Source organism: Corvus kubaryi, unplaced genomic scaffold, assembly GCF_017639235.1.
Source record: "Corvus kubaryi isolate FWS band 111438036 unplaced genomic scaffold, C.kubaryi_AGA036_p1.0 37334, whole genome shotgun sequence".
Lineage (NCBI taxonomy): Eukaryota > Metazoa > Chordata > Aves > Passeriformes > Corvidae > Corvus > Corvus kubaryi.
The window spans coordinates 9,185,367-9,207,244 of NW_024581108.1; the positions used below are offsets into that span (position 1 = coordinate 9,185,367).

The 21,878-nt window shown below is 38.3% G+C and overlaps 1 protein-coding gene across 8 annotated transcripts in view; it reads left to right on the forward strand.

Annotated features, from left to right (window-relative positions):
• The window catches only part of ABCA4 (ATP binding cassette subfamily A member 4), a 77,945-nt gene that overhangs the window by 6,053 nt on the left and 50,014 nt on the right, over positions 1 to 21,878 (forward strand). For 6 of the 8 annotated variants that reach the window (XM_042030163.1, XM_042030158.1, XM_042030162.1 and 3 more), the window contains 10 exons: positions 2,279 to 2,371; positions 6,048 to 6,141; positions 6,660 to 6,801; positions 8,673 to 8,812; positions 11,520 to 11,647; positions 15,447 to 15,644; positions 18,182 to 18,271; positions 18,656 to 18,896; positions 20,346 to 20,485; positions 21,634 to 21,750. In XM_042030163.1, coding sequence (XP_041886097.1) covers positions 2,306 to 2,371; positions 6,048 to 6,141; positions 6,660 to 6,801; positions 8,673 to 8,812; positions 11,520 to 11,647; positions 15,447 to 15,644; positions 18,182 to 18,271; positions 18,656 to 18,896; positions 20,346 to 20,485; positions 21,634 to 21,750 — 1,356 coding nt within the window. In that variant the 5' untranslated portion in view covers positions 2,279 to 2,305. Of the gene's footprint in view, positions 1 to 2,278; positions 2,372 to 6,047; positions 6,142 to 6,659; positions 6,802 to 8,672; positions 8,813 to 11,519; positions 11,648 to 15,446; positions 15,645 to 18,181; positions 18,272 to 18,655; positions 18,897 to 20,345; positions 20,486 to 21,633; positions 21,751 to 21,878 lie in introns of those variants that run through there. The other 2 variants (XM_042030165.1, XM_042030166.1) reach the window with 2 other exon arrangements.

Sequence of the window (21,878 nt, forward strand, 5' to 3'; positions counted from 1 at the left end):
AAAGAAATCTTAAAGATTACATAGCAAGCACAATCTGTATAACCTGACTTACTGCCCTTTTTTTCCTACCAAGGTTTATTGGGCTTGGATTCTTTACTACTTATATTTTTAGTCTCAGAAATAGTTATATTTTTCAAAGCAAATGGTAGCAGCCATTTTATGTGGTAGTCATCATCTCATTTATGGCCTTGCACAACAATTTTTCTACTAGTAGTACAGCTACTACTAATTCAAGAGTGGTGCAGGTCATACATAGCAGGATGCTTAGAAACATAAGCTATGACTCTCTGTAGTACTGTGGGATCTCTCATTGAGACAGAAAATGTCAATGGTGGGTGGCTCAGTAAAGCACCAGCAGGAGGAAGAGGAGGGGCCAGGCCATTGACAGACTATAGATTTTATGGCCTTGACATGAAGGCTTGGATTTCCTTTTACAGCTGTTGCAGAAAGATTGCAGCATCCGTCTGGGGTTTAGGGGAAGGCAAGAGGAGCTGCAGTGCAAAACTATCTCTTCCTCATTTGTTCAGCTGTAGGATTCATTTTTCAGAGTAGCAACGGGTCCAAGAGCCCTGGGCTACACAGTAGTGTCAGAAAGCTGTCTGACTGCCTATTGTTGGCAACCCAAAGTGGGAGGTTGTCACACCCCAGAAGTGTGTGTTCAAACCATCAGGTGTTAGTCCATTTACTCCTCACAACAGCAGTAGCTTTTTAGAGCTAGTCTCATTTCTCACTCTGTAACTTAAGCAGAGTTGATGGAGGGATACTGAAAATAGCATGAAACTGTTGATCTGCAAAATATGGAAAATGCTCCAAGTTTAGTTTTGCATGAATATTCTTTATGCAGAACTGTTCCTTTGTTATTTGATCCCCAGTAAGCAGCACAGCCAATTCTTACTGTTTGGCCTTAAATACCCTGCTTCAATCACTTTCAAGCCTGGTATATCAGAAGAGATTGCATGTTCTTTAGGAGGCCTTTCTACCAGGGTTAGTCATGGCTGATGCCAACCCTTCCCTAGTGCTGGCCACCTCTTCCCTTGAGGTTGAAATTCCTTTTCAGTTCATAAAATGTGGACCTGAGATGATTTTCTGAAACAATCAAATCCCTTATCTAGTGTTTTTCACTACTGATTTGTTAACACATTAGGCCAAAAGATCCTGACATATTTTCCAAACCTTGTCTCTTAAAATCGAACAAAATCTTCTTCAATTAATATCATTTCCAGAAATAAAATTCTAGAAGAATAGTGACAAATGAGACTTTAAAAAATTATCTAATCTATGAGTGGTTTTACCTGTGTAATTTTTTGTAGAGGTTTGAGTAATCTGCAGTGGAGGCCCCCCCAGTCTTCCCATAAAATCAGTTCTATTACTTCACCATTCTGATAATCAGAGTGTGCTTTCCAATATCTGACTTCCATTGCCTTTTCAACGCTCTCCCAGTTACTAATCATTCATAAAGAAACTGCTCTTCAATCATTTAAATCCCATAAAGCAGCAATAAAGTAGGAAGTTGACACAAGTAGCAAATTTCAATAATTTGTTTATTTTTTAACAGGCCAGTGTATCTGATATTTGGATTTATATGTCAAGTTTCCTTTTTCCTTTTGAAGGTAAAAATTCCTGGTGATTATAATGAGTCATGAACCTGAAAAACAGAGCATACAGTTGTTTAAATTCAGTGGTATCTCTACTAAAATGTAATGGGAGTTGCTGAATTTAAAAACATAAAAATAGGAGATCCTGTATTTTTTAAGGAAATGGCAACAGAATGGATTTGTTTTTATAAAATCCATATCAGACTCTATTAATCAATATATTTTATCATGTCTGAATGGTAAACCTAATTGTATCATAATAACTGAACAGTTTTATATAAACTAATGTCTAGTAGTAAATCCATCTTTTTTTGGAAAAAAATATTTTGAAAACACAGTACTGTGATAAATGATACAAGAGTTAACTGCCTTCATTACATGCAAGTCCAAGTTAATATCCAGATTCAATGTTAGTGACTTTTTTTTATTTGAAAGAGATGTTTTTCCTCTCTACTGCTTTTTGGTGCTGATAAATGTGTCACAGGAAGTAGCCTCCAAACAAAGGAAACTCACGATTTTTCATGCATGATAGTGTATCAAGTGCAAAATTAAATGGTGCAGACAATGAAAGGAACTGATCTCTGTGATAACATAATCTTAAAATAAGAACAGAAAGTTGTTATTTTGCTCTAAATTCTGTTTCTGCTGTCAGCTGAGAAATGGTAATGCATCCTTTGCCACAGGTTAACCAGACGTGTCGATGCAGAAGAATGAGCTTCTTTAGGCAAGTCAGACTTCTGCTTTGGAAGAACTGGATCCTTCGGAAAAGACAAAAGGTAAAGCACTAGTCTTTGGATTTCAGGTTTGAACCATGCACTCCGCTGGATTAAGTGACTGGTACATTCATCAGCATGTCTCAAGTCCCCCAAAGAATCACACATGATCTTTGTCTGGGCCTTTTTATGGGCAACTTGTCTGGTTTGCAGAGCTGCTCTTTACAGACCAAACATAGAATACTTGTGTTGGGATCTTCTTTGACAAATAATACTGTGTACTAGAAGAGTTGTGGGTAGTAATATTTATATATTTTCACATAAAAAGATCTGTTGTTAGAAAACATCATGAGCACCATTCAGCTCACAGAGTTTTGAGTCCTAATTTTAGATTAGCTCTTCATACTCAGCTGCTCTTAGACATGATTCTAGTTAGGACCTTACAGTTCTCACAGATTTTGTCTTTTTTAGTATGGCTGAATGACATAAGTAAAGCAAAAGTCAGAAGTATTTAAAGTACTTTCAAATCCTCTTAGATTTTATGATATTTTGTCTTACATCAAACTTACCTATTACTTTTCAGCTTAATTCACCTTATTTTCATTGCTCTTTTTATTTTCTCTTTTAGCTAAGTTTTCTTAGAGTGAAATAAAACTTCAGACTAGGGTCTTAGTTATCTGACGTACTTCAACTACTTCTGCCCAGCAAAAGAAGTCCCTTTACCTGGTTTCCATGCTTTTTCTCTGAGGTCCTATAGATACAGACTGTTTCAAATGAAAAATCATTTTTAAAGTTTATTAAGGCATCTGTGAGACTATAACCATCATGCAAACAATTTTGCCATAATAACAGTTTAATAACAAAATGAACCACGGGATGAGCTGAAATATTTACTCTATGCTGACCTGATTTTAGTCAATAGGAATGGCTCACATGCTGGAATTTCCAGGATCAAAGGATTGTGTCATTTTCTTCATAGGCAATTTGAATGTTCTTTCCTTCATAGCTTCCTAGCAGACTTTCTCCCACAGCGTACGTTGTCATCAAGAGCTGATGCATATAACATTGCAGCTCATGATTTATTGCAACATGAAGGTTGCCAAGTCATACTTGAGTTAAGGACACCTTTTTGAAGCTGGACTTCAGTTACTGGTTGTCAGGGAGCTGTGGTAGTTTGGTTCTCAAGTTCAGAAAAAACAATGCCAAACAGAAAATCCATGTCTTTCTGGTCTTCAAATGTATGTACTAAGAGAAGTGGAAGCCACTGGTTTTTAATTTTTAACAAATGTATATTTGTAGAATTCTTCAGTATTTTCAGTATATGAAATAGTGTGTTATTTGTGCAAATCTGCTTAGATATGAGACACAAAATGCCAGCTTGGCTTTCAGGAATTGTCTTCTCTTTTTGTTTAATTTTTCCTATAGAATTTTCAAAAATTATAATTGGTGTTTCCAGGTGTTGCTAGAGATCCTCTTCTCTGATGATCATTCCTAGTTTGTAAGCACAGTGATTTAATCTACAGCTGAGAAATATTTTCTCCACCCTGAAGAGTAAAATATTTTACAGGAGAGCCATTAAAAATAATTTCTTGTTTAAGAATATAATCCTGCCTGTTTATTTGTCCTCACAGAGAAACAAAGTAGCCAAAACAAAAATTCATACTGTCAAAGGCAGCTCTAAAATATGTTTTGGGAAAATCAGACTGTTTTCTTGTTAACCATCATGCAGTACCATAAATAGAGATATATGCAATCTTCTACTCCAATTCATCATTTAGTCTAATTTACTTCACAAGACGAAAGACTTCATTGCAGAGTCAACAGCTGATCTGCAGCCAGTTTAAGCCTGTCACATTTATATGGTCTTACCACTGTGCTTGTTCCATTACAGCTCCGTCTGGATATTACCTTTCTCTGTGCATGTTTCTGGGATGTCTGGCTATTTATCTTGTAGTTCTGCAGGCTTATGGGCTGCTTTCTGATACTTCCAGTGCATTCTGAGACACCTTTGTGTCCTCTGGCTAAGGTCCACAGGAAAGAATCAGAGGGCTGACAGCACTGGTCCATCCTTACCACACAACACATTGTGTACCAGGTTGAAAGAAAGCTTCCCTTGGGCTTTAGACTTCAATCTTTTCCAAACTAGTTAACCCAGACAGAAAGGAATCACCAAATTCAAGTCTGAGGATTTTGTATTTCCCGGGGATGAAGAAAGAATCAACATCTGAGCATTAACGCAGATTAACTCTGCAGCCAAGGTGGGCCAAGGAGTCTTGCCTGTTCTTTCTCCTCTGAGTTTATGTGCATGTAGCACTTGTCCCAGATGGCTTACCAAATGGATGGCAATGGATGTTGAACAGACCTTGTGGACCCAGCTGGGAAGGGTCAGTAATACTGTATTCTGAGCTGTACACAACAGCTGTCAGATTTCCCTCTCTAATAATTGTTTAATCTGCCCTTTACTGCTGGTAAAATTTTGTCTGGATTTAAAAAGATCAGGCATGCATAGCTTCCTAGGTGGTGGTGGGTGGGTCTTTTCATTATTGTTCTGTTTTAAAAAGAAAACCTTTAAGATGAAGAATATAAAATAGCAAATTGTTGCCTGGTATAAAGCTTTCTACCCTTTTGCTGTAAGAATATGTTGTGCTTAACTAAAGCTGTTAGACAGAGTTATAGTGGAAAAATAGGGCAGCTCCAAAAAACCTGTTCTTACGCTGTGGAGTGCCTTTTGCCCAAAACAACATTCCTGTGTAACCCATCTTGGTTTTGGCTCTGCTGCTATGTGCGTTATTATCATATATTTGGTACCTAGTTGGTGAGGAGGGAGCAAAGGTAAAGAAGCAAGGAGGGCTTTCCTGTGCATGTGCAACAACCCTGGTTCTGAAGGTAAATGGTCCTGGCTCTTACAGGGAGGAGCAAAAAAGTGCCACGTGTTTGGACACAAAAATCCCATTGCTGTTCCTCAGAGCCCAAGGCCTGTGTTACAGGATCAAAGGATTGTCGTTTCAAACCTCTGCCAAAACACACAGAGGCAGTAAAACAATCTGAAACACAGGAGTGGAGGGAACAGACTGAAAAGCAGGCAGGATGTTGCTTTGTGGTAAAAGCAGTGCCCTTGATTTTCTGTCATGACACGGGAGCCAGTGATGGTTCTAAGTGTATGGAAAGATCTGGGCAATAAAGTGGCCTTTGATGGGGTCTTCTACATTATTGAATAAGGTGTTTGATCTTAATGCATAAATTTCTACAAGTATTAGGAAATTAGTAACATTGAAATGAATGATGACAAAAAGAAACAAAAGTAAGGGTCAAAGAATGTAAAGCTTATGCTGCAGTCTTTTACCTTGGGGTAAGCACAGTGTACTGACAGCCTGCTAATGAGCCTAGCAGTGTTAAAGTGTGGATTAAAAAAACCCTTTTTTCTCTTATATCTAATCCTTGTTGTAGAGTCAAGCACTACCTGCTGTCTCTTTTTACTTCAGTCAGGATGCTTAAATATTTCTTTAGAAGAGGTGGAAAAGCCACTGAGCACTGAGTTAATGGTGATGCTTCATGGAACTCTGATGAAATCCTTGCCCTTTTGGGTGTCCCTTTCAAATGGTGAAACAGGCAAAGGATAGCCATGGTCACATGCTGCACTGGGCACTTCTGTTGTGAGAAGAGGTCTCATCCCTTTAGCCACCTAGTGACTCTATGGTGATCTATTTGTAAAATTTATTTTTAATTTTTTTTTTCCCAGCTTCGTTTTCTAGTGGAGCTTGTATGGCCTCTGTCATTGTTTCTTGCACTTGTCTGGCTGAGGAAAGCTAATCCACTGTATCGTCAACATGAATGTAAGAATGTTTAAGATGTTATCATAATCTGACTTGTTGTAGGTAATGGCCAGGTGTTCTCAGACAGAGGTACTGGGACCTGTTTGTGGAGTGTTACTGTCCAGTGGCAAAAGAACAGAATTTGGTTTGAGTAGCTTAGTTATTTATAGCCATGTAGGGTAAAAATTACCAGTGAGGAGATAAAAAAAAATGTATAGTTTTCCTGTGAGATGCTTTCTGGTCAGGCATACCTGAGGTCTCAAGGATCTATCCAGTTTTGGATTTCTGTAATTCTGTTACTGAGAAAGTACTACCTCATTACCTATTTAAAAAATGCCTCACATTACTCAGAATTCATTTCTGTTAAAATAGCCATATAGCTTATATTGGTGACTTCTTTTTTCTCGGTAAAAGATAAACCTTTATGATTCCTATCCCATTCCTTCTGTAGAGAGCCAACTTATCTTGCTATTTATATTCACTAAAGCTGCATTAGAAAAGACACCTAACAGTTTATATTTTGTGTTTTGATACTCTAGGTCACTTCCCAAACAAGGCAATGCCATCAGCAGGAACACTCCCATGGTTACATGGCATCTTCTGTAACATGAACAATCCCTGTTTCCGCAGCACAACCCCCGGAGAGGGTCCAGGTGTAGTGTCCAACTACAAAAATTCCATGTAAGCAGAGCTGTATGTGTGAGACTGGGTTGCAGCAATACAAGCCTGCAAGGGAACTGTTAATAGCTTGCTCTTGGCACCTGTTGGGTGTTCATGGACATGAATGATGCAAGAAGAAAGGATGGAGTATCCTCACCTTGCTTAGAAAGGTCGCTCACTGCACCAAGGAATATTTTAAAGAATTGTTCTGTAGTGTGAATAAAAAGGAAAGATAATAATACGCCAGTGTGCAAACAGTGGAAGACAAAAATTTTCAGTTCTAGCACTTTGGTTTCATGCTAACAATGGTCATCAAGTTGAAACAGAGCTCACAATGATAGTTCTGGGCTTTTTAGAGAGAGACTTCAGTACTAGTCTCTAGGGAACACATGTTCACTTAATAAAATCCATGCTTTCTACTGTTGACTGCTTACTGAATGTCTTGGGACAAATCTTTTTGATAAAAGAGCATGGAACACCTAAGCCTTCTTTTCTCATCTCTAGAGTTGTCCCTTCTGAATTAGAGCTCTGATGAAGTAGCTGCAAATAGGAACTGCTGCTTCTTAGGTAGCACCTGTTTGGGCTATATACTTGTGATACTTTAATCGCCAATTCAGATACTAAGCTTGTTTGCAAAATAGGAGGAAGGGAGATTTCTGGACTATTACTGAAAAAGTGCTGTAGGAGTGTTTTATTGCATTGTTTGTTACAGCTGAGTCATGAAAGAAAGTACAGCAGGCAAGGACCCTCAGAGTGAAAAAAACCCTGTCATACTAAATATAAAAAATGCTCCAAACCTCCCTTTGCAAAGTCCACTTTGGAGCATCCAATGATTAAAATTCATGAGCTAATAATGTGAAGGCCATTAAAGCTCCTGTCACGTGAAAGTCTGTAACTTGGTCCTAACTTACTGTTTCACCTTTTGTTCCTAGCGAATAGGATTTAAAATAGTCACCAGAACATTTTTGGTGGGGTACAGTCAAGCGCACAGTGAAGATAGAGGGTTCTGTTTTCTATACATTCTGGCTCTTCTAGGTTGCTTGCTACAGAGCAAACTGTCACTTTGTCAGTCCCAGTAAATTCAGTGCATGACAGCAGAAGTAAATGCATTGTGTTTTCTGAAAGAATTTGGTCCTTCCTGTTTGTTGTTTCCTGTAAGCTAAAATGAGCCATGTGGACTGAGATATACTGTTGCATGCATGGAAAAATGTAACACTGTTGAAGAAGTGTAATGGCCTTACCTCATTATAAGAATTTTTTATGCTTGTTCATAAACACAGGAACTGATTGCATCCTTGCTTGATCTGCATGTTCTAACCTAGAACCAGTAGTTGAACAGCTGCCTGTGATCATTTGTTACTTGTGTTTTCCGGCTGCTCCTTGAAGAAATACTCTGAAGGCACCTAAAAAATTGGAGGGGACTGATGTGAGAAAGGAAGCATGTTTCTGTTTGTGAATGATTCCGTGTCCCTTGCTAGGCTGAGCAGGGCTGCATGTGTCCAGAATGCCCCATTCAGCTGCTGGAGCTGGGCCTGGGCTAGAACCAGGGCGGATTTGTACCATCACTGTGAGATGCATGCTGTCTGGTTAAGGTCCTGTCTCCACAGCAAGACCAGCATGGCCAATGAAGAAAATGTGTGAATGGCCAACCTTCTGCAACACCAGTAGCCCTCTTAAACCTTCTGTGGACTTTCAAATCTAACTGAATCCCAGACTACCTGAAACTGATGACAAAACAACTTTTTTTTTTCCTCATCCCTAATACAGGGAGAGTCAACTTCACTTTTTCTTTTTTAGGGTTTGTTTGTTTGTTTGTTGGGGGTTTTTGACTTGCAAGGTTCTCAAGAGTCATCACTCTTAAATTATTGTTTCTTCGTTATTCCTCCTTTCAGCCTTGCAAGGGTGTATAAAGATGCTCAGGAGCTTTTACTGGAAGCCCCTGAAATCCATGACCTTGGAAGAATCTGGGAAGAACTGATCATTATGACTCAGTTTATGGAAACAATGAGAACTAATCCTGAAAGAATTGCAGGTAATTGTTGTGTCTATATCCTTTAGACTACTTAATTTTTCCTTCTGAGAGCTGGATAGTAGTTACTTTGTAAGTTGGCAACATTATAATATATTTCACACGGGTAAGTTAAAATCTGTTCAGTGACAAACACCTGTCATTTAAGAGAAAAGAGAGGCTGTCAGCTCCATTCTACAACCATATTCCTTAAATAACAGTAGACAAAACTCGAAACACAAAAGGATAATGGATATCTCACCACACACAGTAAAACATGGCAGAAGAAATTTCATTAATTATTATTGCAGTAAAAGAAGAAGCAGTGAGAAAGTGTCACTGGAATATGCAGAAGAAATGGAAAATTAGGAACATGTCTGAATATGTGCCAGGAGCATAACCCAGAAAAGTGCTTAGAGGTACTTTGTCACAGTGTTAGCTAAAACAGGTTTGGAACGGTGAAGAAGGAAACTCTTGATAATCTGTTTAGAAAGAGAAAGCATTGAACGCTTCTAAACAGGATTGCAAATTGTAAATTCATTGTATTAACTTTTATTTAGAACAACCTGCCAAACTCAAAACATAGTCCTGAGGAAAATAGGGAATGGTATAATAATAAAGTTTTTGGACTTAAAGTACAGAATTTGAAAAGCTACTCCTAAAACTAAAGGTATAAAAATGGTCTGGCTTTGTGAATTGATCTGTCCCATTTGCAAATCCTTTGTCACAGGAATAGTATTCTTATTAAAATTAAATAGTTACTCACCATATATTTTTGATAAGATGTGTACAAACCATCTGATACAGATGCTCCACTATCCTATCAGGGGTTTATAACTAGAAGTAAAAAAGGGATTATCTCATTGTAAATAACAGTGAGATAACCAAATGCCCCAGAATGTAAACAACAAGAATTTGAGTATAATCTGAGCTGTTGTTTGTACCCAGCCACAGAAATCAAATCTGACTATTTAGAGGCAAGAAAAAGCATGTCATGCCATGGGTTTGCTTTGTATTGCTGGGCACCACACGCCATGGTCTAGGAAGTTGCCTTTGCATCCCATATCGACTTTACTCATGAAAAATAGAGTACATTCCCCCCCCCGTCCTGTGAAATAAAATCTTATGTTCCTTCAAGAATTTGTGGGGGGTTTAAATGTGTTTTACTTTAAAAAAAAAATTAGAAGTTTGGAATTTCCTATTATAGAAAACAAAGTTAAAAAGTCAGTTCCGGAGTTTAACTAATAAAATATGAGTTACCATCTTTCTGCATACAGAAAAAGTAAGATTGGCTATTTAAGTTGTCTGTGTTTATAGCTTACTACTATTGCTTGTAAGGAACAATCTTAATAGAATAGCTGCAAAGCTGAGCAAGGAAAAAATTGCAAATGTCAGAGTAGTAATTGCTCCTTCTGCTGATTCCTGAAATCAGACCTACCTCTTGAGTCTTCCTTCCCTGTCCCAGTCTCCCCTAGCGCTGACACTTTTGATGAGATGTGTTCTTGTGGTGTCCTTTTTCCTCCACACTGCCTGGATGCCAGGAAAGACATCAGTGAGAATATGAGGGACAGACCCCTGCTATTGTTTTCAGTGTTTACTGCTTGAATAAATATGTGGAGGAACAATTGAAGAAGTCCTCAGGCCCTACACAATTGAAGAAGTCCTCAGGCCCTACAGCCTTAGGCCAGAATACACTTAGTGCAGATGGAATTGTGGAAGTTGGTTGGCAAACTCTGGTAAGACTCAGCTCACAGAATGGAGTGCATGTTTATTAGAAATGTCTGAAGTTACATTCCCTATGTCAATAGGATACACACTGCTCCTGTCAGTTTCAATTGCCTGTTCTAAAACTAGAATTAGAGGTTTTCAAGCATTCTTTACCAAAGCTGTGTGAGGTACCTTTAATAAAGGTATAATTTAATGAAGTTATAATAAGTATTCTATGTGCATATAAAAGCTTTTTCTTGCACCATATTGAGGCAGAGTTCTCACTGATAAGATTTGTAACAAAGACAAGTTAAAAAAGATTGGAACTGTTTGACTTTAAGAACAGCAGTATTTTGAGTATTGTTACAGACAGTACTAGGGAAATTTGGTGGCCTCTTACATGTGTCTGATTTAACAGTGGGTGGTCTCACTGGTTTGCCTGAAGAGCAGTTGTTAATCTAGTCTAATATGAAGCATAAGCTACACTTTATGCTTCTCCAAAGAAATTGATTTTTTTCTAATGGAAGATTTTCAAGGGTCACTTTTGCAACACTAGAGAATAAGGTTAACTAACTAAAATTGATTGGCAGAGAGTGATAAATTAGTGCAAATGTAAAGGGTTGACTAAAGTTATTTACACAAGGCCCAGAAGAAAGGACACTAAGAACAGTACCATACTCAAATCTGAACATTTAAAATAAAACATTACATCAGGAAAAAGCAGACACTTTCAAATGCAGTCAGTGCTGCTTTCAATGTGTCCATTGCTGTAGCCCAAGTCTGAAACATCTTTGAGAGATCAGATATGCAGAGTCAGAACACTCAGCATTTTCTGATTATCATTTCCCAACAAAGGATTAAAAGTATTTTGAATTGCAAAAATAATTTTAGCCCCAGTTAGTCATGACTAGGTGTAAGAGCCAAAGCACATTCTTTTTACAGGTTTAAGCTGGGATATGAGTTTTTCTTTAACTTCCTTTGTTTGCTATCTCACTGATCTGTGCATTCATTTTTTTTCATCCAGGAAGAGGAATACGAATTCTAGACATTTTGAAAGATGGGGAGACCCTCACCTCCTTCTTACTAGAAAATGTTGGCCTCACAGATTTTGTTGTTTACCAGCTTATTAATGCTCAAGTACGCCCTGAACAGGTGAGTAGAGTTTAACAGTTACTGAGTTATCACCTGTGAGGGAAGAGTCTCCTGAGTTGTATGTGCAACGTAGCCTCAGTGAAGGCCTTGGTCCCACAATAACCGATGCCTTATGGGTTGTTTGTATAATTTCTCTTTTTGTTCTTCGTGAATCTAGAGGAAGAGATGTCTTATTTGTCTTTAAAAAACATTTTGAATATGCATTAAATATTAATAAATTATTAAATAAACAGAAGTGTGCTGTTGTTGCACCCAAATAACGAGGAGCATCAAGAAACAGTACTGGCAAGCAGTCCATCCATCCCCATGGCTAAAGACTTAACTTAAAAGCATAATGCAGCTGTGCTTCCTTTTGAGATAATAGTCCTGATGAGAGAAGAACTATTGGAGATTCTTAATTTATAATTTAAATTCTCTGCCCTAATGTCAGCATGGTGGCTTTTCGGTATTGTTTCACATGAATACGTGGAAGTGGAGAACCAGACCCACTTTCTTAGATTCTGATTGAGTAATAGGTCTGCTCAGAAAATTCAGAGTGAAAAGTACAGGTCAAATCCTTCCTGAAGCAGCTAAGCAGGGAACTATGTTTGACCAAGTCCAGGCTGTCTCTGCTTCTGCATGTACTGGTGGCTGGGAGCTCTGTGAGGAATGCTGTATTAATGAATGAATGTTGCTGAATTGGAATTCTGGAACAATTTCTACACTGCATTAGTGTGTGGGTGGAAGCAAGTGAATAACTGAGGCTGAAAGACACAGTTCCTTTGTTTCACTGCTGCATAAAATGCCAATACTGGAACTGTGTGTGGGCAGAAAGAGGGAGGCCATTCATGACCTTTCATGCAGTTCCTCTTCCGCATCACAGGTTTCAGCTGGTGTGACCAGTAGCCAAATTACTTATCTGCTGTATTCTTGTTTGGTATCTGGGGAAGCCCTCCCCTCTCCTCACTTTATCATGAATCAATACCACAAGAGCATACCAAAGCCAGTGTCAGTTGATACATCCTATGTATTTTCACACTCCCATGTCAGCTGAGATACTGAAAATTTGCTTCCTTGCTGCTTGTGACAAGGAGAATATGTACAGATATCCTGCCGGGTTTCTCTTTCCCTAGTCATCCCTAACCTCTTCTACACCAGAGATCAGCTGTGTCCGGAGAACTGAGTGCTGCTGTGTTGGACTATTAGCTCCCCAGTGGCATTCATTCATCTGCTGTTAAAAATTCTGCTTTCTAGTGTATGCAGGACTGAAGTTTTCAACACCATCACCCAAAGAATGGTTGAAACCTGTTGGAATGTAGAGTCTTTCTGCTGTATTTTCTGTGCTGATGTAGAAAGAGATGTAGTTCTTTGTATGCTGGAAATTAAAGAAATTGAGCATTGGTTAGAGGAAGCTTGAGGAGATCCGGTGTTAAATACCACTTTTGCTGCCCTCTATATAGTTTTCTTGTTAGCAGTAATTACAGGGATACAAGATCATCTCACCAGAGCTGATTTACAGCTATGACGAAAGAAAGTGCTGTGAATACTTCTTTCAGGTGAAAAAGATGCAGAAAAACCAATCTAATAATTTTAGAGACACAACAAGAGAATTATTTTCAGTGGGAATTGAACACTTCATTTTCTGTGGGAGGTAAATTGCTTCATTCCATTAGCCCTTCTTGATAAGCAAGTTGCTTGGGCTGGACTTATGCATGGTTGAAGTGGAAGTTTCAGAGCCATAACTAGACCCTAGATCTATGGTTGTCTCAATCCTCAACTGTGATAGTTCATCTCTAGTTCTTCGTGGTGCTCTGCCCTCTGTTTGCCTGCATATTTCTGTACACCCCTTCCCCCTGCCTCTGATGGCACAGAGCTGATCAACCTGAAAGCAACTTGTTTACAAAAGCCTGACTGTTGCCAACAGCTGGCTGGAGATCTAGGTCTGAGCCGCCTAGGAGTCAGGAAATGACACACAGAGCTGAAAGCTAAACCTGATCAAACAGCCAGCTAGCTGAAAAAATAATTTGGACTTCATCTTGCCTGCTTTGGCCAAACAGTGACACATTGATTAAAAAAAGAAAGTATTGAAGTTTCCCTCTAAGAGCCTGCTTTTTTGAGTCGTTCTAAGATAAAGATAAGAAACTGATGTTAAAACACAATAAGAAGCTCAGGAAAGATTGGCAGCAGCACACCCTACCGGAAAAATTGGGAGGGCGGAGGTTTGATGTTTTTCTAATCCCATCTGTTCATGAACATCATTGAAATGCAGTTACAGTTTGTAAATAACAACTCTTTTTTTTTTTCCTGTGTTTATCCTTCTCAGAGATGTAAATGTCACTGTTTCCTCATTTCACAAGTCAGAGCAAGGTTCCCAGGCTGCCTCCCTTGTGCAGCCCAGCTTCATTGCAGTTGACACTGCCTGACAAGGACCACACTAAATGAGGTGTATATGGTTAAAAATGCTGTTCTTATCACACACATCCCCAGAACGTAAATGACTGAGCAAATAAGCAAATTATTTCACTGACACAAATGAACTTAAGTCCAATTCAGTTGTCCCAATTTGAGGGAGGGCAGGGATGTGTGGCTTTGGAGGTTTTTTGCAAGACAGACTGGATCTGTCAGTTGAATTCCTTCTTTTGCATTCTGCCTCTCTCCACACTGTCTAATTTGCCTTAATGATACCTTTATATAAGTACAGCTCTAGTGCTGATAGTATCTCTCAGATACTTCTAGAAATTCACATCCCTTTTTTGCATCATAATTCCAAAACACAATCTGTGTGTAATTCAGATGCCTTTCTTTTTTGGTCAACTGCAGCTCCACAAGCTGAAACTCAGGGCAGTCATGGCAGATAAAATACAATGTTATTCTAGACCTCTCTACAGCTGCCTTTCATATTCTTGATGCTGACTTTCCATAGCCACACTTGCACTTTGGTTGATAGCTTCTGGCAGATGAAGCAATTAATGAATAACTTCTCAGTCTACTTTGAATCTACTCTCCAAAGCAACTGAATTAATTTTTTTCTCATTCCTCTGTGTTTTTAAATATTCTCTTTACAGGCACTACCAAAGAAATCTTAGCTGCTAACTATAGGAGATTTGCACATATAAAATTTCGATAATGATTAATTTCTTAATTTGCTTAGATAAGAAATAAATCTGCACCTACGTCTGACCTGGTACAGGTGTGGTGTGTTTTTTCGATCCATATGTCTTAAAGACTGGAATGCTCAGCAGATTATTTTTCTAAAGTAAATTATTTTCTGGGTAGATTTTGACAATTTCTTTATTGTGCAGCTTATTAAATTCATTTAGTCTAATAATATTATGTCAGTGCATAGTTCTTGTCTGAAAGTCTGTGTTCATCTCAAACACAGTAGGCATTAACAGTCATCACAGTGTTCTGAGCTGTTTTCCTTAAATTTGTACTGTGAAAGGAGATGGACAGAGGGTGGGAACATTAGCTTGTGAGCAATTTCCAGTGCTACTTTTTATTATATTGCCATGTATTCTGTGCTTCCCACAGCCATTATTCACTATCACTCTGCACAGCCATACAGCCGGGATTTACACAGCCATTGTATGTTAAACACACCCATCTACTGATTACCACTTCTAATATAAACACAGAACAGAAAAAGTCCAAATTTTTATCTTTAATGTTTGACCAATAGGAACACATTGGTTTATAGTTTAACAAATGTAAATGCAGAATAACTCTATAGAAATCAGTAGATTTACATGGGATTTACACTGTTGTTCCTGAGCAGTATGAAAGTTTCATAAGAGTAAGTGAATCATTGGTTTGGTTGCAGTTTGCCTATGGTGTCCCTAGCTTGACTCTGAAGGACATTGCTTGCAGTGAGATACTCCTGGACCGCTTTATTATCTTCAGCAGCCGAAGAGGTCTCCCTTCTGTACACAAGGCCATGTGTGCCCTGTCCCAGGACAGTCTACAAAGAGTAGAAGATGTCTTGTATGCAAATGTTGATTTCTTTAAGCTATTTCGGCTGGTAAGTATTAACACAATTATCCTGCCTTATGTTGTCATTTTTATTTTGGCTTATGTTTTGTTGCCCTTCAAGAATTTTTTTTTGTAATACTTCACCAGTTTTCCAAGTGGTCTTAGTAGATTTACCCCTGCAAACGTAAGGTTATGGATGTGTGATTGTTAACCTACCACCAGCAGAACACTAGACAGTTCTGAGTATGTTGTGGGATGAAACAGATTAAATTGGCAGTACAGCAGAACTAAGAGATTCAAATGCAGTTTTTAAATCAAAGTTTGTGTGGAAATATTATCTGGTCTTTCCAGTCTGTGTAGGAAAACAGTGTGTGGCAAAACCTACAGGAACCTTGCTGAGGATTCTGAAAATACCCAACACAGCCCATTCTGTCTTTGCTCCTTCCATCATGACAGAATTTTATGCTGCAGTCAAAATCATGATGCAGCTTGAGTTGGCATAGCCATGTGAGCCCTTTTAAAAACCCCAAACAAACAGATTAGGAAATTGTACTGGTTTTCATCACTCTTTCTATAAAAGCTTTTCCTTACCTCTGTTCATTTTCATTGCCCTTCTTTGTCTTCTAGTTTCTACTGTGACCTTGCTATAAATAAGCCACATCTACAGCCTTGGTTTAGTATGAAAATATTATGCCACTTCATATATATGTATAAATATAGGTTAATATTATTATTTTAAAATATATAATAAAATACAAATTATATCAAATTAATAAATACATATATATAATGGCATATGTTTCTAGTATTTCATTTGTATTCTGCACACTGAGGTGGTGCTTGCAGGGAACTATTCATAAAGACTCCAAGGTCTCTTTCCTCATAATAGCGAACTTTGAGTCCATCACTGTGTATGTATCTTTCATGTTTGTTTTCCCTATGATCATCCTTTGCATTTTTCAACACTCAATTTAATTTGCTGTTTTTCACCTCATAATTTAACATCATGAAACCATCACATTGTCAGTTTGCTTTATAGGAGCAGGCAGGATATATGAAAAACTCCTAAAGTTGCATAGGAAGTATTGATTGGAGTTCTCTGCCACAGTAGTGTAGCATCAAGATTAATTTAACATGGATTTTTTTCAGCTCTGAGTTGCCCAGAACTGGGAACAGAGGATGCCAGAAGCTGTAATTGACACACCAGCAAAACACAGTTTGATTATTGTAGCATTGATAGTCAGTCAATAACATATATCCAGTGATTTTACCAATCTTGATAAGAATTTGTGGTCAGCTTCTGAAAGCTGCTATTTTCCATTTCTAAAAATACATTGTCTTATGTTTTCATATATCTTATGCTTGCTGGAAGTAGCAGAGATTTAATGCTACAGTATTTCTAAGATAGAGTTCCAGCATTTAAGGACTTCATGTGAATATTCACAATATACTGCCCAGCTTTTTTACAGGTTTACAGTTCCTGTTCCTCAGAGTTTCAAAAAGCCCAGGTTAAGGCAGGTGCTCCAAGAACCCTGTATAATCTCTGCACAGACTGGTTCCCCTTAGGGGACAAGGAAAAGTGTGTTTTGAAGCCCTGTGTGTATTCTTCCTGCCTGAACCACAAGTCACAGATCAGAATACGTTAACATGAGCTTTCCACAGAAACTCTTGCCATTGTGACTCCCTGCCAGGTACCTACACAGTGCAGCTGTCTTCTGCTTTCTTAACCACCTACTGACTGAAGGGAATGGCAGGCAATCAGCAGGGTGTATAGGCGTTTTTGGGAAAGGCTTTTTAGGGGCTTGTCTCATAAATACCACAGCCTAGCTATCTACAAGTCCAGCTTTACATTTTGTTCTAATAGCAGAAGAAATGCCTGAGAAAGACTCAAGAGCACCAGCTCCAAATACATATGTAGCTCTTTAGACAGCTGACAGAGGAGGATGCAGTGACGCAAACAAAGTGGTATGTGACAGCACACCGTGGTGTCACCTGTTTCTTTTAAGTCACTGATAAATAAAATGTTAACTTCTGCTGAAAAGGCAGTTTGGTCAGTCTGTATGAGCCTGGGAAAGTAATGGTTTCTATCAGGTTTGACAGACAGTGAGGACCAGACTGTCTTCAAAATCAGGGAATCTCTGAAGTATAAAGTACTACAAATCATTTACCTCTGTAGCAAATGGGGCCTTCTGTATCAAAGCTTTGCTGTATTTGGAAGTTACCAAGAGTCTGTATATCTCACTGAGAGAATAGCCTCTGCGAGAAGCAGCTTCTCAAATGTTCCTGTTCCTGCATTCCTTCTCCATTTCTGCGCCATTTGGCATGGTGGGCTTAGATGGGCAGAACAAATCCCAAGATATATTTTAAGTGGCCTGTGTTTGTTTCAGCTGTGTATTAGAAAGAACATTTACACAGGCTACTGTGTGAGTCTGCACATGGGTACTGGATTTGTGGGCCCATGAGACAGGCTTATAAGATATTATTCCAGATAAAGTATTTGAGCTACAGAGATGCCATTTGGATTTCTTCTCATTGTTATAGCAGTTGTCATGTAGACACTCATCTCTACTTTTTATGTATCCACAGCTTCCCACTGTGTTGGACAGAAACTCACCAGGTGCTGACCTGAAGGCCTGGGGGAGGGTGCTGTCTAATGTCTCCCAAGCAGTGCAAAAGGTAAGTGGTCTAATAATAGATTACATCACTTTCCTGCATAGCTCATAGTCCTTGTTTTCCTTTGTTGTTTAATGTTCCAATTACCTGCTTTACCAGAAAGAAAATAGACTTGCTGGGGAAGAGCTGATTCCATAAAAAAATTCATTCTTCTCTCATTACAAAATAAATGTGGACATAAGTATTGGTAATTATGAAGTATATTCTTTTCTCCAGAAAAGATATGAAAGAACAAGAACTGAAAACGGTGCCTGTGACCAGGACAGAGGAGATAAAAGGATGAGGTTCTGACTGCATTCATGTTTTACCATTTGGGCACAACTATGACCTCACCAGATCCTTACCTGCTTTGGGGGCTGCAATTAACCAAGTCTTGTCTTACTGCAGCTAGCCAGGAAGCCAAGCGTTCAGGACCTTTTGATGGTTCTGCAACCATTTGTACAAGACGGAAGGCCAGAATCCTTAAGCCACTTGGTGAGTTCCCTGTCGGATCTTTTCTGTGGCTACCCAGAAGGAGGTGGATCCAGAGTGTTTTCCTTCAACTGGTATGAAGATAACAACTACAAAGCTTTCCTGGGGATTGACTCAACAAGGAAGAAATCTGGTTATCTTTATGATAATACAACCAGTAAGTTTTTCCACCAAACCATTAAGAGACTCCTGATAGGTGCACCTTATATTCAAATACTAGGATCAAATGTTGATTTTGTAAAATAACATTTTAAAACAGTTGATTCAGGAAATTAGAGACAGGTGAAATGATTTTACTTCATACTTACTTCGTAGCTAGAAGCAGATGAGCTCAGGAATTGACAACTGACAGAAATATGCATTTGCTTTTAATATGGAGGCATAAACATATGCATGATCATAATTAAGACAGCCCCTCTATTTTATCTTCTATTATATGCTACTGATATCAGGAAGAACAAGATGCCCCTGAAGAAGGTTCCAGAAAAGACAGAGCGGCATTCTGGAGTTACTTTTCTCCAAAATATTTTTCTAAACTTTATTTTTTCTCTTTGCTGGTTTGATGGCCGGGGGCACAGGAACTTAAAAATCTCTCCTTTCAAATAATATTCAATTTGATACATGGTGGCTGTTACCTTCCTTGCATAAAAGTACATATATTTTGTAGCAGTAATGTTCTACAGCATGTTTACATTTTACATAGAAAATATTGCAATTTAACAATTTTTGTTGCTTTTATTTCCTCACTTCTTGCTATTTTAATAGGAGAGAATGCAAAGCGGAACCAATTTTATCTTTTTTACCATTTGTTATTTTATCTTTTTATGTCCCCTTCTGTTTGCTATTTAGTTTTTCTTGACACTGAGCTCACCAGCAGTTTTTTCTGTACTACCACCCATGTTATAGCTGGTGTTCTGTGTCCCTTCTTCTGTGACAGATACGGTTACATGGTTACAAAGTACAGATGAGCAGTTTGCTTATAGAGACTCCTACCTTCCACTGTGTTGATACTTGGCTCTACTTATGCCTGAGCCTTCCAAAGACCTGTAAGAGGCCCAATACTCCATCTCTTCAGCCAGGAAACAAATTAATTGAATGCTATCCAAGTAAACTAATTACTTCATAGTGCAGGGGTAAGATAAAAATATTTACATTAAAATGTTTCATTTTAAATTATTGTAGTAACAGTTCTGAACTGTTCCAGAGTTCAACATCTAAGCCTGCAGGATCAGCTTTGTACCAGTATCAACTACAATACAAAGGAGCTATGTCATTAGGAGTAAAGCAAATAAAGCTCAAACTGCTCAGGGAGTTCTGAGCTGTCTCGTTTCCTTCCATTTGAAATACCATGTAAATAACAGCAACTTTCACATGGTTATTTATGCTTGCTTTTCCAATTTCCATAGTGTGTACTTTACAACCCCAATGTCTACTTAATAGTCTTTTCTATCCATTCAGACATTGTACTTCTGCACTGCAGAATGTGCTTTAACTCATTCAGATTCAAACTGTCTGTCCTGCCAGTAAAAAGTCCTGCAGCATGTTACATGTGATAGGATTTGAGTAGGGTTACATAAAGACTGTCTTTCCTTCTTTCTGTCTTCAGCACCCTTTTGTAATGCATTGATCCAGAACTTGGAATCAAACCCTTTAACCAAAATAGCCTGGAGTGCTGTGAAGCCTCTGCTGATGGGAAAAATTCTCTTTGCTCCTGATTCACCTTCTGTACGGGAAATCATAAAAAATGTAAGAAGTTCTGAAATACAAAAATGTATATTTCCAAAAAATGGCATCCCAAGAAACAGCTTTTTAAAAACAGTGACCCAATTACCTCAGACTAATGCGATTTTTTTCTCAAAACTCCATTTGTTCTGATGGTTCCCAGAGGAAGAACAGGTACTCTGTTTAAAATACAGGAGACAGGTCTTCACTGATTCATCCCATTTTGGTCCATGCTACATGGTTTTTCCAGCTCGCTCAAGCAGCTTTTTGTTGGCATGATTCCACATTTACACTAGTAAATATATTTATATTTATATTTACATTTACATTTACGTTTATGTTTATATTTCTATTCATATTCATATTTATTTTACAGAGGTAGGAACATGAGCAGCTCTATGCCAGTAAATATTTAAATGGGGCATCTGTGAGGCTTGGATAAGCTTATTGAGACCTAATAATGAGATATTGCAAACCTATAGCAACATCGTGGTTTAGTATTATATCTGTTGAAATCAAAAAGTTTTTTCACTTCATTAAAATAGAATGGAGCCTGGACTCTTCAGCGAAATGCTTGAAGCTGGGTGAAATTAATCCGAGGAGTTAAATCAAGGTTGCATATAACCCAGGTTTGGGCCACCTGAGCAGTTCACTACTGTAAACATCAGTACAAGGCATAGAACTGCTGCTCACAGTTCACGCAGAAAAACATCAGATTTACAGCAGCTCAGCATTTCAGGTCTTAATATCTTAGCTATGGGATTATCTGTCTTTTCCAGCTGCCTTCCATTCATTCATCTACCCACATCATCATCTTTCTTTTTAGTTCTTAATGGAGAGAAATAGTCAAGGGGAAAAGTTAAAAATAATTCTACCGAAAATCTAAGTATTTAAAGGAATTGAAGTTAACCAGGATTCATGTGTACTTCTTTCTTCCATTACATATACAACAGAATTTTATCCTAAGTGACTTTGATCCTGGCTGGATTTTACAGATTCTTTTTCTGATGGTTATTAAAATTTCTGCTGTTTGAACAAGTTGATTAAGTTTTGAAGGTAAAAACTACAGCTTTCTAAGTTAGGGGTTCCCCTCTCACCATATTCTGGATGGATCATAAATTCTGTCTATCTCCTTAGATACTAACACTCTTTTCTGCTGTTTTTTTCATCAGGCAAACTCCACTTTTGAGGAACTAGAACGCCTCCGACTGTTGACCAAAGCTTGGGAGGAAGTAGGACCTCAGCTGTGGTACTTCTTTCAAAACAGCCTGCAAATGAATATGATCCGTGTATGTTATAACTTATCAAAGATCCTCAGTAAGAGCAGCCTTTCACCATCTTTTATTTTTATTAATGGAGAAGGCAGTTAATTTGAAAGGTTTGGCCAGAAGTACATCCTTTGCAGCAAGGAATCTGT